This window comes from Bubalus kerabau, chromosome 10 (assembly GCF_029407905.1).
Source record: "Bubalus kerabau isolate K-KA32 ecotype Philippines breed swamp buffalo chromosome 10, PCC_UOA_SB_1v2, whole genome shotgun sequence".
NCBI classification, from domain to species: domain Eukaryota; kingdom Metazoa; phylum Chordata; class Mammalia; order Artiodactyla; family Bovidae; genus Bubalus; species Bubalus kerabau.
The window spans coordinates 81,346,727-81,362,665 of NC_073633.1; the positions used below are offsets into that span (position 1 = coordinate 81,346,727).

At 42.6% G+C, this 15,939-nt stretch overlaps 1 protein-coding gene across 4 annotated transcripts in view; it reads right to left on the minus strand.

Annotated features, from left to right (window-relative positions):
* Positions 1-1,855: 1,855 nt before the first annotated feature.
* Positions 1,856-15,939, minus strand: part of ESR2 (estrogen receptor 2) — a 61,044-nt gene continuing 46,960 nt past the window's right edge. For 2 of the 4 annotated variants that reach the window (XM_055538317.1, XM_055538316.1), the window contains 2 exons: positions 4,814-4,994; positions 1,856-3,341 (listed from right to left, as the gene is read on the minus strand). In XM_055538317.1, the coding sequence (XP_055394292.1) occupies positions 3,155-3,341; positions 4,814-4,994 (368 nt within the window). In that variant the 3' untranslated portion in view covers positions 1,856-3,154. Of the gene's footprint in view, positions 3,342-4,813; positions 4,995-14,973; positions 15,130-15,939 lie in introns of those variants that run through there. The other 2 variants (XM_055538320.1, XM_055538319.1) reach the window with 2 other exon arrangements.

A 15,939-nucleotide genomic window follows, 5' to 3' on the forward strand; every position in this document is an offset into this window, starting at 1 on the left:
AAGAATATTCCATGGTAATTATTTTATTAAAATTTGTCTATATGATTCCTATATTAGACACATGTTTTTGGAATTTAGCGCAAATCTCACTTATCACCCACAAGTAAGTTTCTCACATTAAATGATCAAAGTGGAGGAAAGGAATCTCACCATACGAATCTCAGGCAAAGCTGAGCATCCCTTTTCCGTAAGACATAAGATGTAGTTGGGTGGGTAATTTTTTTTCCCCCAATACTCAGTTAATTCTTATTTATGGTTGTCACAGGTCCTATTCTCCCTAGTTAATTCCTTTTAAAAACTTAACTTGAAAACACTGAAATCTGTACTTAGCTATGGGAGAATTTTAAGTTGCCCATGGACCATTTGGGTGGTTGGTGTTAGTTGCCCAGTCATGTCCAACTCTTTGTGACCCCATGGACTATAACCCGCCAGGCTCCTCTGTCCATGGGATTTCCCAGGCAGGAATACTGGAGTGGGTTGCCATTTCCTCCTCCAGGGGATCTTCCCTACCCAGGGGTTGAACCCAGATCTCCCGCATTGCAGGCAGATTCTTTACCATCTGAGCCACCAGGGAAACACTTTGGGTGGTTAGATACCCTCCAAATAGAAGACATTTAAGAGAAAGCACTATTTAAGAGAAATGGCTCATCTTTAAAACGAACATGGAGGATTTACTCAAAACCCATAAAAACAGCAGCCTGATTTTGCAGTTTGCAATCCTTAGAGGAAGGATTTGGAGCAACTGGGAACAGATGAACACACTACATCTGAAAGGGGGAAAGGGCCCTAGGGAATTCAAAACAAAACAAACAACACCTTTAAACGACATACCATATTATCTCAACTGCCTGCTTGGCCTAGATGCCAGTCTAAGAGACAGCCTTGCACCAGGGCAGCCTCTCTGGTTGGACTGACTCACCAGCACACCAGGTGAGACCACAGCCAAGAAGAAATGACCCAAAGTGTTAACATCCTCCTCAGGGGCTAAATCCAAATGCAGTGAAACAAGCAACCTCAAGCAGCATACAGGAGTGTTTGTGGGAGGTGGGCAGTGGGCACTGAAGGACTTTTCATGACAGCAAGCACCATGTGGGTGACACGCAGGGTTTGGCACAGACAGGTGCTTGGACACCCAAGACCAATTGGATGCCTTCCTTGGCATCAAAATCCAACCTGAAAAACTTCATTATGCAGTCATGGGGTGGTGGCTTGAACTTCATTCTGTATTATTTTTGTTGATTTAAAAAATTTTTTTCAAACTGGTAGTCTTTTTTATAAATACAATTAAGAGAAATGCATTAGCAAATAATTGTTCTTCAAATAACTGCCTTCTTTGCCTCCCACTTCCCACTCTCTAGCCTCCATCACCTTGTTTGCCATAGGGGGTCCTAAACTGACTGGAAAGAAAGAAAATTGACCTAAAAAACACTGGTTCCCTGGTTCCTATAAAATCTAAAGTATCTGCTGTACTAAAGCTACAACATTGAGTCACTAAGAATAATTTCAAATACCCTCAGAATATAGACAACACTGTGTTCTTGGTACATGATCAAGGGTTTCTGATACAGCTTTGCTCAACATTTTTAGTAAAACTGCATCAATATCAAAATTAACAATTATTCAAGATCACACTGCTAGAAACCAACCTTATGTTATTGAATGTAATCTTCCTAATGACTTAGATTTACTGTGGTGAGCACATTCTGTATTTACCATTTTCAAAAAGAAAATGTGTTTAATCTCCTATTACAAGGTAATTTTTAAAAACATCACAAAAATCACCCATGATTATCTAACTGCTCTCTCCCAAAGTATTGACGTAAACTTGCTATATGCATTCACTATGCTCCTGAAAATTTGTACGAAAACGTAAATTTTAAAAAATGAGTTAAAATTGTAATTTCAGAGATGCTTTATCATTGCGTCCTATTTATGTTCCACTTGGAATAAGAACTAATATTTTACTAAGTTTTTATTTCACCCATCCCACCATATAAATGTTCTGATAAGAAAATATTTTAAAAGAGCCCTAGGGTATAAAAGACTTTTTTCTTGCTATAAATAATTACCCTAACTCTCTCTCTTTTCTAATAGAGCTCACAGTCTTGTTCAAGTGGTGTGCTCATCCCGTCTATCCAGTTTGACCCTGAACCTGACACGCAGATGCTGATGTGTGTGGAGCTATTCATCCTGTGGATCAGCACACCTCACACACACACAGCCTGCCGTGTCCCTGTCTCCCCTGGGTGGCTGATGGGGCAGCTGTGTCTGCCCCAGGGAAGCCTGGTGGCTGTGACCCACACCCACAGGAGAAACCCCATTCCTGCAAACACTGGTCCTTCCTCCAGCACACATGCTGAACTCCTGGGGACAAAAGAGTTTTAAGAAAGGCAATTCCAGGAGCAGAGTATTTACATCTCCACATTTCTTCTCCATGGAGGTGAAAACACACACACACACACACCCCCACAAGATAATTCACAGGCTCTCTGAATGCAAACCAACAGGGGTGACCTGCAGGAAAGCGGCAGCAAGGTCCTGGGGGAAGATGTGGCTCCCACCCCAGCCTGACCACTGGCTCCCTAGGTCACGTTCCCTCTGGCCTTGGACAAAATCATAGCAATGTATGACCATCCATCCTCACAGGCCAGTTAGCTGACGGTCACTGTGGTTTTCAATCCTACAATCAAGCGGTCCAGAAGGCAGCACACGAAGGACTCAAAGGGCAGCTTAAGTGGCACAGAAAAGGTTAGTCCCCTTCTGTGCGTGTCCTACATTTTCTCCCCTTTCTCCCCTGACAGCCCTTCCAAGTCAGTTTCCTCCAGTCACTCCAAAATCCCTACGATATTTTCCAAAGAGTGGGAGGGAGATGGGAAGTAACGGAGTGACCACAATGAGACCCCATGAGGCCAAGCCAGACATAAACCTTGTACTCAAACTCTGCCCTCTGATGACAAGAGTACTGGCTTTTGCACCCTGACTCCCAGGAGATGGGGAGGTCGGGGAAGGATGGCATCGCGGAGCCACAGGAAGGACCACATAGCAGAAAGCCAAGGAAGCCCGCCCCCTTCTGACGGGGCTCACGGTTCGTGCTGGAGTTCACACTTCAGCCTCTGACCTTCTCTGCAGCCTGACCACAGCTCGGGGCTGGGTGTCACTGAGCCTGGGGTTTCTGGGAGCCCTCTTTGCTCTCACTGTCCTCCGCCAGGTTGCGCTCAGACCCTGTGACCGAAGACTTGTTGCCGCGAAGCGTGTGGGCATTCAGCATCTCCAGCAGCAGATCGTAGACGGGGACCACGTTTTTGCACTTCATGTTGAGCAGGTGTTCCATGCCCTTGTTACTGGAGAGACAAAAAAAAAAAAAAAGGTGCTGAGATTCCCTCCTGAAGCAGTCACAGGAAGCCTGACATCTCCCCGACTCTCCCCCATGGAGCTGGTCCTCACCTTCACCCCAGCACGACCCCCAGCCCTCTGCTCTATTGTTCTTGCATCTGGCTCCTCCAATGATCTGCAGGTGAGGATGAAGCCAATGTCCTGTGGACGATGGTGTCCCACCACCCACCCCAACAACTTGACCCATAGTGTGATGGGGTCTCTGAACACCATAGGTACATCTTCATGGTCTTTGAAAACACTGAACCATTGCTACTGGGAGAATTAAGAGTTAGGTTCTGAGAGATCCTGGTCCCAACATTTTCATCAGCCCATTAATACATAATCTTGTTTCTTCTGAGTTATTGTTTAAAGGGCCTTATTTAACATAAATCGTTGATTCATTAACATTTCATTCACAGCCTGTAGCACTAAAATTCATGCCTGCACGAAACATCTAACATGCATTTCCTCTATAAGCATGTGACAGGTCTCTTGCACTTAGGAACTAGACAGTGCTTTAGCACTGTTCTTGGGGACCCTTTTTAAACTATGAAATCTCCAACAAAGCACAAAATGCCAAAACAAGGTACTAAATAGACCACCTAACACACCTTTGTTTACACTCTGAGCAGAAACAAGAAGGCAGAGCAAGCAGCACCCGGTACGACCTCTGCTGGGAACGTAAGTGTGGGTAACTCAAATTTTCTGCCAGTCTGCACATGTCCTCGAATGACCTCAAAAGCACCGTGAGTATTGATTTGGGGGTTACAAATACATTTTAGCAAGCAGGCAAATTCACAAGCAGAGAATCTGTGACTAATGAGGATGGACTGTTTCTGCTCTGTAAATGGTCGTGTGCTGAGTAATCATTAAAGAGTAAACAGAGCAGAGCTCATTTCCACTTCCTCCCCCTTGTTAAAATCCCTGAGGTGTGTTGTCTTTTCTCACCACCCCTAGACTTTCCTCCTCTTCAAGGGAGCATTTACCTTCCTTCCTCGTCCCTCCTCCAGCCCCAGCACCCCACCCTCCTCCTGGGTGATGGCCAGCACTGAGCCTCACGGCACCGGCATGAAGCCACCATCAGACACCATCTCCCTTCTTGAGGGCACACAATGTCCATTTCCTGGATACACTCTACCCATGCACTGCCTTCCCAAACCTACTGGGCTCACTAGTTCTCTTAGTATCCTGATATATTGCAAGATGGATAAGGTAGATAAGCTGTTGTGACGACCGCATCCTGTAAAGGCCATCAGCGTGTATAGTGATGGTGCCCGCCCTCCCTTTCAGGAGTTCATTTTCCCTTAAAGGTGGCAATTCTACCTTATCCGTCTTGAACTTGCAAAACCCTTTTTCCAAAGCTCTTCACCCTTCTGTGAGCATCTGCACCCTCCCTCCCACCACACACCCAGTGGAGCAGACCCCGCAGGGATCGTACCTGGCGTGCCTGACGTGAGACAGGAGCATCAGCAGGTTAGCCAGGCGCACGGACTGCTGCTGGGAGGACATGCCACTCTTGGCAATCACCCAGACCAGAGCGTCCGTCACGGCATTCAGCAGGTGAGCCAGCTTCCGGCCACTGTCAGCCTCCTGGGGTGCTGTAGCTGAAGGGTACATACCTGGACAAAGAATTAAAAAGCCACGAGTCATTGCCCTGAAAACAGAAGTCATGTGCTCAGCCATCAGGCATATGTGTGCTAAGTCGCTTCAGTCATGTCTGACTCTGTGTGATCCTATGGACTATAGCCTGCCAGGCCTCTCTGCCCATGAGATTCTCCAGGCAAGAATACCAGAGTGGGTTGTCATGCCTTCCTCCAGAGGATCTTCCCTCTACGTTCTCCACGAGGGAGGCCAAAGTGGTCTCGGCTGTTCTGACATCTGCGTGCCTGGTGAAACCTTAAAAGCATGGCTTTACCTCTGCATGCTGTCTATTCCCCCAAGAGCCAGCCCATCACTGAGCTGGAAAGGAAAGCTGGCTGAATGCAGGCAGACTCAGCAGCCTCTCAGAGGGCTGCCAGGCCCATAAGTGTGGCCGTGCCACAGTAGGAAATGTATCCAGCTGCCTCAAACCATGACATGGTACCTCTCAGCTGCAGCAACAATACCCATATGGAGATGGCCAGGAAAGTGAGGTTAATCCAATTCTTAGTCCCTAGGAGGGCCACTGGTCTAAGGGGAGTTTACTAAACAAACTAATCACCACTGCTATGCAGCCCCCAACCCCTTACATGGCAGGGCCACTGCCACCTCACCTCTGTCCAGACTCTCAGCATTTCACTTCAGGTGACACTTTGGTGGAGCAGAAAGACCACCGATTTGCAATAAGACAGACCTACTTTATATTCACCATCTCTTGCTCTCTGGCCCCTGACCAGTCACTTTGTTCTTCCAGGCTCAGCTCCTCACTGAGCAAAGCTTACAAGCATGTGGGTCCTGAAGTCCCCACAACTACCTCAAGAGGTAGGTCACCTCCCCCCTTCCTGCCTGGCCCTGTGTTTAATTCCCCTCTGACTCTAGGAACTGAGATACCTGGCCTCCTGAAAGTTACAAAATAACAGCTCAGTTGTGTATCCTTGCCCCTACCAACCCTGACTTTTTGATTCTGGGCAACAGGGAAGTAATTAGCTTCTCTTCCAGGCTTTGGATTTCAAAGAATAAATAGCAAATACATGAAATCAACAGGGGAGCTGCTGACTTTTGACTGTGATGAGAACGAAGGATCATCCAGAGTTTGTTTTCGCAGCTTTTGTTCTCTACTTTTATCGGCATTTTCAGTTCAATTAAGGCAGCCCAGTTCAACCCAGTTCAATTAAGGCAAGGGACATACTGACCCACAACCAGGCCAGTGCAGTGCTTTACCACGTCCCTGGGGGCATGTCCCCTATGATATCTCATGATGCAGATTTCAGATACTCATCTTTGGCCCAGAAGCTGCTGCTCCAAGCCACCTGCTCACCTTGTTCCCCACAGTGACTCTTCCTGACTCCTCCGCATCCTCAAGTCTCCCACTGTCCCTCACGGCAGATGACCTGCCCTCTTACTGCCCCCACCCTCCACCCAACATGCCCTAGAGTAACCAAAATGGAAAATGCAGATCACGAAGCACCCTTCAGTGACTTCCCAGCTCTTGGGGTGGAGTCCAAACCACTTAACACCATTATCAGGGTACCAGGCCTCTCTCTGCTCTTTCCATCTTCAGTTCTCAGCATGCCTCAACTTGAACTGTAGCTGATGCACTGACCATGCTGAACGTTCAGCTTAGACCTGCCCTTCCTTCCCTCCCCTCCTCCATTCCACCTCCTTCTTTCCACACCCCCTCCTCCAGCTTATCTGCATCCATTCCTCCTCTAGACTCCATACATTCCGTGTGTCACAACTACTGGTCATGAACTTCCCTGTAGAAGCTGACGCTCCCAAGACGCCCGTGCTTTCCCAGCAGAGGGCACCACGTTGTGCCACTGGCTGGAAGTCCTCATACACATGCTCTGACCCTCAGCAAGACTGGACATAAGCACTGTGGGGGCACAGACCCTGTCCATTTGTATGCCATTCTATCCCCATCACTGACTGCAAAGACTGGCATGGAAGAATTAGATGAATTTACATAGATTCAAACTTCTAGTCAATCACACAGTTATAATTGAAATGATAAATATGCATGTTAATGCATATTATAGGTACATACACAGAAAATTATTAATTAAATGAAAATATAGCAAAAATTATTTTAATCTTAACTTCCTTAAAATTGACCCTGGCTGCATGAACAAGTGCTTTCTTGTAACTACCCTTTTTAGCTTATTCTGCTCCATGTATTTCTACTGCCATAAATAAATCTTATCTCTGGATTCTAAAAGGAGTTAAAATTGTGTACTTGTACATACATTGGTCTAAAGTGACAAAAAGTGAAAATGTAAAAATACTTGGCTACTATACAAATGTTCATAGCAATATTACTCATAATAGCCTAAAAGTGAAAATACCCCAAATGTCCATCAACTGATGAATGGATAAACAAAATATACATCCATATTATGGAATATTTTTTGTTGTTTAGTCACTAAGTTGTGTCTAATTCTTTTGTGACTCCCACGGACTATAGCCCACCAGGCTTCTCTGTCTATAGGATTTCCCAGGCAAGAATAGTGGAGTGGGTTGCCATTCCCTTCACCAGGGGATCTTCTCCACCCAGAGATTGAATCCTGGTCTCCTGCATTGCAGGCATATTCTTTACCCTCGGAGCCACCAGGGGCACAAGCTTATAGATATGCTAAAAACCACTGAACTGTATGCTTTAAATGACACTACACTTTAAACTCAGGACATCCCTGGTGTCCAGTGATTAAAAATCTATCAGCCAATATAGTGGGCGGACATGGGTTTGATCTCTGGTCCAGGAAGATTCCACATCCTACATGGCAACTAGCCTTCCCTGGTGGCTCAGATGGTAAAGAATCTACCTGCCAATGCAGGAGACCCTGGTTTGATCCCTGGGTTGGGATGATCCCCTGGAGAAGAGAATGGTTACCCACTCTACTATACTTATCTGGAGAATTCCATGGACAGAGGAGCCCGATGGGCTACAGTCCATGGGGTCACAAAGAGTCAGATACAATCGAGCCACTTTCACCTCACAGGACAACTAAGCCTGTGTGCCCCAGCTACTGAGCCCACATACCCTAGCGCCCATGCCCCACAACGAGAAGCCCCTGCAATGAGAAGCCCACTTGCCACCACTAGAGAAGGCCACGCCAGCAACAAAGACCCAAAGGAGACAAAAATTTTTAAATACAAAAAAAGAAAGCTCCTCAGTACCTCCCCATGTCTGACCAAGGCTCCCGTCAGATAACCTGTGTTGGCTATTGGGTCATGTTCTTCATAAATGAGCAAGCAGTCACTGCCGAGGGTGAGCCCTGGATTTTCTACAGGCTGTGAAGCCAATACAGCTCCACACAGGGCTCAGGGTCCATCACTGATGAGGGGTTTGGGGACGGGAATCACTGTGGTTTTGTAAAGGCATGCGCTATATCAATTTTATACATGGGAAAGATTTTACATACAGAAAGATTAGCCTATATAAAATCATCCTGGGAAGGAACTAGGCTGTAGAATAGCGATCTTGCCGCCTGACTCTCTCTTCAGTTAGCAATGCTGCGCCTGCACTTTGGACATTCATGTATGCTCTGACTCATCAAAATGAACATACAGAGTAAATGCTAAGTGGCAGGCCCTGGGAGAGGCAAGGGACAAGACCCAAAGCCTCCACCCCCAGGACACTCACTGCCCAGACACATAGGAAATGGCAAGAATTAATCCCCTCCAGCCCCTAAGAGTAAAAACATCAGATTTCATTTTAGAATCAAATTACTTTTCCTAAAACTAAAGAAATACAGAAAAAAAGTCAAGATCTTGGCACAACACCACACACATACCAAGGAAAATAAAATAAAGTCAAGGACACAATTTCCTCTCCTCTTTATCGCCTGGGAACAGCTGTGTGCTCCTTCCACCAGCCCACCTGCTGACATTCTGAGCAGCATATGGGGAGAGCTGGGCAGCTCCCGCCCCCCCCAACATTTGCCACAACCTTAGGGTTCAAAGGATGAAGATATACCCTCACCTTGACCAAAAGCAAATAAATCAGAACAGACAAAGTGTTTAATAAAACTTTCAGAACACTGACCAAAGGAAAAATGTTCTGGCTTCCGGGAGGCATCTGGTCCCATCACTTCATGGCAAATAGATGGGGGAAAAGTGGAAAACAGTGACAGATTTTATTTTTGGGGGTTCAAAATCACGGTGGACAGTGACTGCAGCCATGAAAATAAAAAGACACTTGCTCCTTGGAAGAAAAGCTATGATCAACCTAGACAGCATATTAAAAAACAGAGACATTACTTTTCTGACAAAGGTCCGTCTAGTCAAAGCTATGGTTTTTCCAGTGGTCATGTATGGATGTGAGAGTTGTACCATAAAGAAGGCTGAGTGCTGAAGAATTGAAGCTTTCAAATTGTGGTGCTGGAGAAGACTCTTGAGATTCTCTTGGACAGCAAGATCAAGCCAGTCAATCCTAAAGGAAATCAACCCTGAATATTCACTGGAAGGACTGATGCTGAAGCTCCAATACTTTGGCCACCTGATGCTAAGAGCCAAATCATTGGAAAAGATCCTGATGCTGGGAAAGATTGAGAGAAGGAGGTGACAGAGGATGAGATGGTTGGATGGCAACACTGACCTGATAGACCTGAGTTTGAACAAACTTCAGGACACAGTAAAGGACAGGGAAGCCTGACGTGCTGCAGTCAACGGGGTCAGAAAGAGCTGGATACAACTTAGTGACTGAACAACAAGATACGACCATCTCCTCTATCACCACCTCCCCTCCCAGCACCATGAGCATGGACTGGTGTCGAAAGGTGACAGTGACATGGGCCCAGCAGGCTGATGACCGCAGTGCTCTGCGCCCATGTTCTCCATCAAGAAGAGAAGGCCCATCTGACCTCTTCAGTGTCCTTCTGTGGATCCTTTCGTGCCATGGCCTTCTCTACCCACCCATGTCATGAGTGAACCAGAGTGAACCAGAGCTTGAGTTGATATCTCTTAAAAATTTTCTTTATGTAAAATAAGAAAATCCTGTTTATGCAAAATAGGATAAACAGGTTCTAACTATTTCATTTAATGAAAAGTTTCATCCATATGAAAACTTTGTAATAAAAAGTTACAAAAGCTTGATAAGTCCTAAAATTATTTAGATAAATAGATCTTATTCCTAATTTTAAATATTTCAAAAGACTTTTTATCTGCAGATTGATTCCACTGTGTTTCTAGATTCAGTAGCCTCTAATTCTATGCAAGGGAGGACTTCTCTCATTTTCAGGTTTCTGGATGATGAATGGCTGGTCCCATGACTCTTAGTTTGGATATGTTATTACATTAACCACAACACTCACATAACACCTTCAAGTTTCTAAAACACCTTAACAATATTTTAACAGTTTGTGTTAAATGCAACATTGCTCTTGTCTCTGAGTTTCAGAAGCCACATCAAAGACTGAGTGTTTATAACACAGCAATTCTAGGTGCTCGCACATCTTACCTCTGCATGGTGGAGGAAGATTTGCTGAGAGGGAAGTCCAGGTGGTACTGTCCTCATCCCATCTCTCCCCACAGAAAGGAACATGTACTTCTCCTAAGCTTGGTAAGCACCTCATTAACTGTAAGAGTGTATAACCTTATTCTAGACCAAAAGCATTGTATCTAGTTCATTACCACTAAGATTTTCTTGGGATCAAGTTGAATTTAGAGATTATTAGTGAGGAGGACTGACCTCTTAACATACTGAATCTGCTAACCCATTAACGTCTCTCCCCACTTATTTAGAATTTCTTTATTTCTCTCTGCAATGTTTAACAGTTTTCAGTGTGCAGTTTCACATCTTTTGTCAAATTTGTCGTAAGGTTTCATAATTTTTATGCTATTATAAATGGTATTGATTTTTAATTTCAAATACCAATTGTTCATTACTACCATATAGAGATAAAATTATTTTTTATATATTTCCCCTATATCCTACAATGCAGGAGACCCGGGTTCAATTCCTCGATCAGAAAGATCCCCTGGAGAAGGAAATGGCAACCCACTCCAGTATTCTGCCTGGAAAATTCCCTCAACAGAGAAGCCTTGCAGGCTACAGACCACAGATGGGGTCACACAGGGTCAGAAACGACTGTGCGACTAAGCACACACATACTTTTCTACACAGATTATCATGTTTTCAAATAAAGAGTTTTACTTCTACCTCTATAATGTTGATGGAGGTACTTTTACCTCTTTTCTTGCCTTGTGGCACTAAAACTTCCAGTAAAACACTGAACAGAATTCATGACAGTGGATATTCTTGTCTTGTTCCTGATAACAAGTACATTAGCTGTTGTTTTTTCATCAATGCCCTTGATTGGGTTAAGGAAGTTTCTTCCCATTTACTAGTTTGTTGAGAGTTTTTAGCAAGAATGGGCATGCTGCTAAGTCACTTCAGTCGTGTCTGACTCTATGCGACCCCATAGACGGCAGCCCACCAGGCTCCCCCGTCCCTGGGATTCTCCAGGCAAGAATACTAGAGTGGGTTGCCATTTCCTTCTCCAATGCATGAAAGTGAAAAGTGAAAGTGAAGTTGCTCAGTTGTGTCCGACTCTTAGCAACCCCATGGACTGCAGTCCACCAGGCTCCTCCGTCCGTGGGATTTTTCAGGCAAGAGTACTGGAGTGGGGTGCCATTGCCTTCTCCGAAGAATGGGCATAGATTTTGTCAAATGCTTTCTTTGCACTTCCTGGGGAAATCATGTGATTTTTCATTAATTACTCTGTTAACGGTAAATTATGCTGATCGATTTTCAAATGTTAAAGAACTCTTGTATCCTTGGAAAAATCACATTTGTTATATACTATTGGATTCTACTCTAAAAACTTTTGAGAATTTCTCCACCTGTGTACATGAGAAATATTCATCTGTTGTCTTTTCTTCTAATATGTTGGTCTGGGATTACTGTCAGAGTAATGAGTTGGGAAGTTATTCTTGGCTCCTCAGTTTTCTGCAAGAATATGTATAAACTTGGTATTATTTATTCCTTAAATATTTGGTAGAATTCTTCCAGAAAAGTCATCTGTGCCTGGAGTTTTCTTTGTGTGAAGGTCTTAAACTAAAACTTCAGTGTCTTTGATAGATAAATAGCTATTCAGAGTTTTTAAGTTTCTTTTTGATTGAGATTCAATAATTTGTATCTTCCAAATAATTTGTCCATTTCATCTAATATTCAAGTGAATTGGCATAAAGTGTTTATAATATTATCTTATTATTCTTTTTAATATCTGAAGAATAACAATGTTACATGTCCCACTACTAACATTGGTAATTTCTATCTTTTCAGTCTGGCTAGAGGCTTATCAGTTTCATTGATCTTCTCAAAGAATAAGCTTTTGACCTTCTTAATTTTCATCTACTATTTTCTATTCCATTGTTTTCCACTATATCCTTTACTATTTCTTTTCTTTTGCTTACTTGGGATTTCATTTTCTCTTCTTTTCCTAAGTCTCTTTAAGGTTGAAAACTGAAGTCTTTCATTTCAGACCTTGATTTCTAATTGAAATATAGTTGACACACAATTCTAAGTCAGGTTCGATGTACTGCATGGCGATTTGGCATTTGTGTACATTATGAAATGATCACAATAAGTTGAGTAACCATCTGTCTCCATACAAAGATATTACAATATTATTGACCATATTCCTAATGTTATATATTGCTTCCCCATGGCTTTCTTTTTTTAATAACTGCAGGTTTGTACCTCTTAATTCCTTTCACATGTTATTTCATGCTCTTTTGCCTCCACCAACCACCTGTTTGTTCTCAGTATTCATTTAGTCTATTTTTGTGTTTTGCTTTTTAAATTCCACATATAAGTGAGATCATACAGTATTTCTCTGATTTATTTCACTTAGTATAATGCTCTCTAGATCTTTCCATGTTGTTGCAAATAGCAGGATTTCAATGTTTAATATATGAGTAACATTCCACTGTGTGTGTGTGTGTATATACACACACATATATATGACATTTTTTATTCACTCATCTATTGATGGACACTTAGGCTGCTTTGATATCTTGGCTATTGTAAATGAGGCTCCAATGAACATTTGTTTTGTTTTGTTTAGTCACTAAGTTGTGTCTGACTCTTTTGCAACCCCATGGACTATAGCCTGCCAGACTCCTCTGTCCATAGGATTTCCCAGGCAACAATACTGGGGTAAGTTGCCATTTCCTTCTCCAGGGGATCTTCCCAACCCAGGGATTGAATCCACGTCTCCTTCACTGGTGGCAGATTCTTTACCACTGAGCCACGAGGGAAGCCCTCAGTGAGCACTGGTGTACATAAATACCAGATACACCTTCTCTTCAAGTGCACATAGAACATTCTCCAGGATGGATTACAGGCTAGGTCAGAAAACAAGTCTTAATAAATTTAAGAAAATTCAAATTACACCAAACATCTTTTGGCTATAACATTGTGAGATTAGAAATCAACAACAAGGAAAAAAAACTGCAAAAAACACAAACACACGGAGTCTAAAGAGCTACTACTAAAAAGTCAATGGGTCACTGAAGAAATCAAAGAGGAAATACAAATATACCTGCAGACAAATGAAAATGGAAACACATGATTTGAAATCTATGGGATACCACAAAAACAAAGGCAGAAAGTGAAGAGGAACTAAAAAGCCTCTTGATGAAAGTGAAAGAGGAGAGTGAAAAAGTTGGCTTAAAGCTCAACATTCAGAAAACGAAGATCATGGCATCCGGTCCCATCACTTCATGGCAAATAGATGGGGAAACAGTGGAAACAGTGTCAGACTTTATTTTTGAGGGCTTCAAAATCACTGCAGATGGTGATTGCAGCCATGAAATTAAAAGACGCTTACTTCTTGGAAGGAAAGTTATGACCAACCTAGATAGCGTATTCAAAAGCAGAGACATTACTTCGCCAACAAAGGTTCATCTAGTCAAGGCTATGGTTTTTCCTGTGGTCATGTATGGATGTGAGAGTTGGACTGTGAAGAAGGCTGAGCGCCGAAGAATTGATGCTTTTGAACTGTGGTGTTGGAGAAGACTCTTGGACTGCAAGGAGATCCAACCAGTCCATTCTAAAGGAGATCAGCCCTGGGATTCCTTTGGAAGGAATGATGCTAAAGCTGAAGCTCCAGTACTTTGGCCACCTCATGCGAAGAGTTGACTCATTGGAAAAGACCCTGACGCTGGGAGGGATTGGGGGCAGGAGGAGAAGGGGACGACAGAGGATGAGATGGCTGGATGGCATCACTGACTCGATAGACGTGAGTCTGAGTGAACTCCGGGTGTTGTTGATGGACAGCGAGGCCTGGCGTGCATGGGGTCGCAGAGAGTCAGACACGACTGAGCGACTGAACTGAACTGAAGAAGGAAGTTTATAGCAATATAAGCTTACCTCAGGAAACAAGAAAAAATTTGAGAGGTTCCTTTTATTGGAATACGAGCCTTGAGTGCTATAAATTTCCCTCAACTGTTGAGTAAGTTGCAACCCCAAATTTGGCCGTGTTCTACTTTTATTTTCAGTTAATTAAAAATGCTAATTTTGATTATTTTTCCTGTGATCTACAGGTTATTTAGATATATGTTATTTGGTTTCCAAGTGTTTGGAAATTTTCCAAGATCTTTCTAATATTAATTTCTAATTTAGCTCCATAGTGTCAAAGAAAATACTTTGTATGAGTTAAATTCTTTTAAATATATTCAGTTTTGTTTAATGGTTCAGAATATGGTCTATCCTGGTAAATAATTCAATGAACACTTACAGAAAATGTGTCTTCTGCTGTTTGGGGGTTGAATGCTTTTAAAATGTCAATTAGGTAAAGTTGGCTGGCAGTGCTAGTCAAGTCTTCTCTTGCTGATTTTCTGTCTACTTGCTCTATTGATTATTAAGGGGTATTAATATCCAACTATAATAAAGGATTTGTTCATCTCTCCCTGTAGTATTTTTTTTTTGGATGAATTTTATTTTTATTTATTTGTTTTGGCTGCACTGGGTCTTGTGGAGGGGGGCGTGACGCTTCTTCAGTTGTGAAGTGCAGGCTCAGTAGGTGCAGCACATGGGCTCTTTGGTTGGGCTTAGTGGTCCCATGGCATGTAGGATTTTAGTTCCCAGACCATGGATCGAACCTGTGTTCCCTGTAATGGAAGGCAGATTCTTAACTACTGGACCACCAAGGAAGTCCCCTCCCTGCAGTTTTATCAGATTTTACTTCATAATGTTTGAGGTTCTCTTATTTGGTGCATAAATGTTTAGGGTATTTACATCTTCTTGACAAACTGACTCATTTATCATTGTGAAATGAACTTCTTTATTCCTAGAAATTTTGCTCTAAAATTTACTTTTTTCTAACATTAATATAGCCACTCCAGCTTTCTCTTGATTAGTCTTAGAATGTAATATCTTTCCCCATCCTTTACCATTAAATTATATCTTTAAATGAGCTTGTTAGTAGTAAAGAGTTGTGCTGTTTATCCAATCTGAAAATGTTCTCCTTTTAATTGAGGTTTAATATAATTATTGTTAGGATTAATTAGGAATTTACCACCTTGTTTATTGTTTTCTATTTGTCCTATCTATGCTTTATACTGCCTTTTTTTTCTTCTTTTTGGCTAATTTTTATGGTTCCATTTTATCACCATTGTTGGTATTAGCTCTAATTCTTTGTTATTTTCATGGTTGCATTTGGGTTTGTGATATATATTTTAACTTACTACAGTTTATCTTTAAGTACTACTATAGTACTTCATGTACAAAATAAAAACCTTATACCACACTACACTTCCATTTGTTCTATCCCAGCCTTTGTGGTCTTGTCATCTGTTTTACTTCTATATAAACCCACAATATATGTTTATTTATTTTTTTTTTGCTATAAACATTATCTTTTCAATGAAAGTAAAGACTCTTAAATAATAAGATAAATTCATTATATTTACCCACATTGT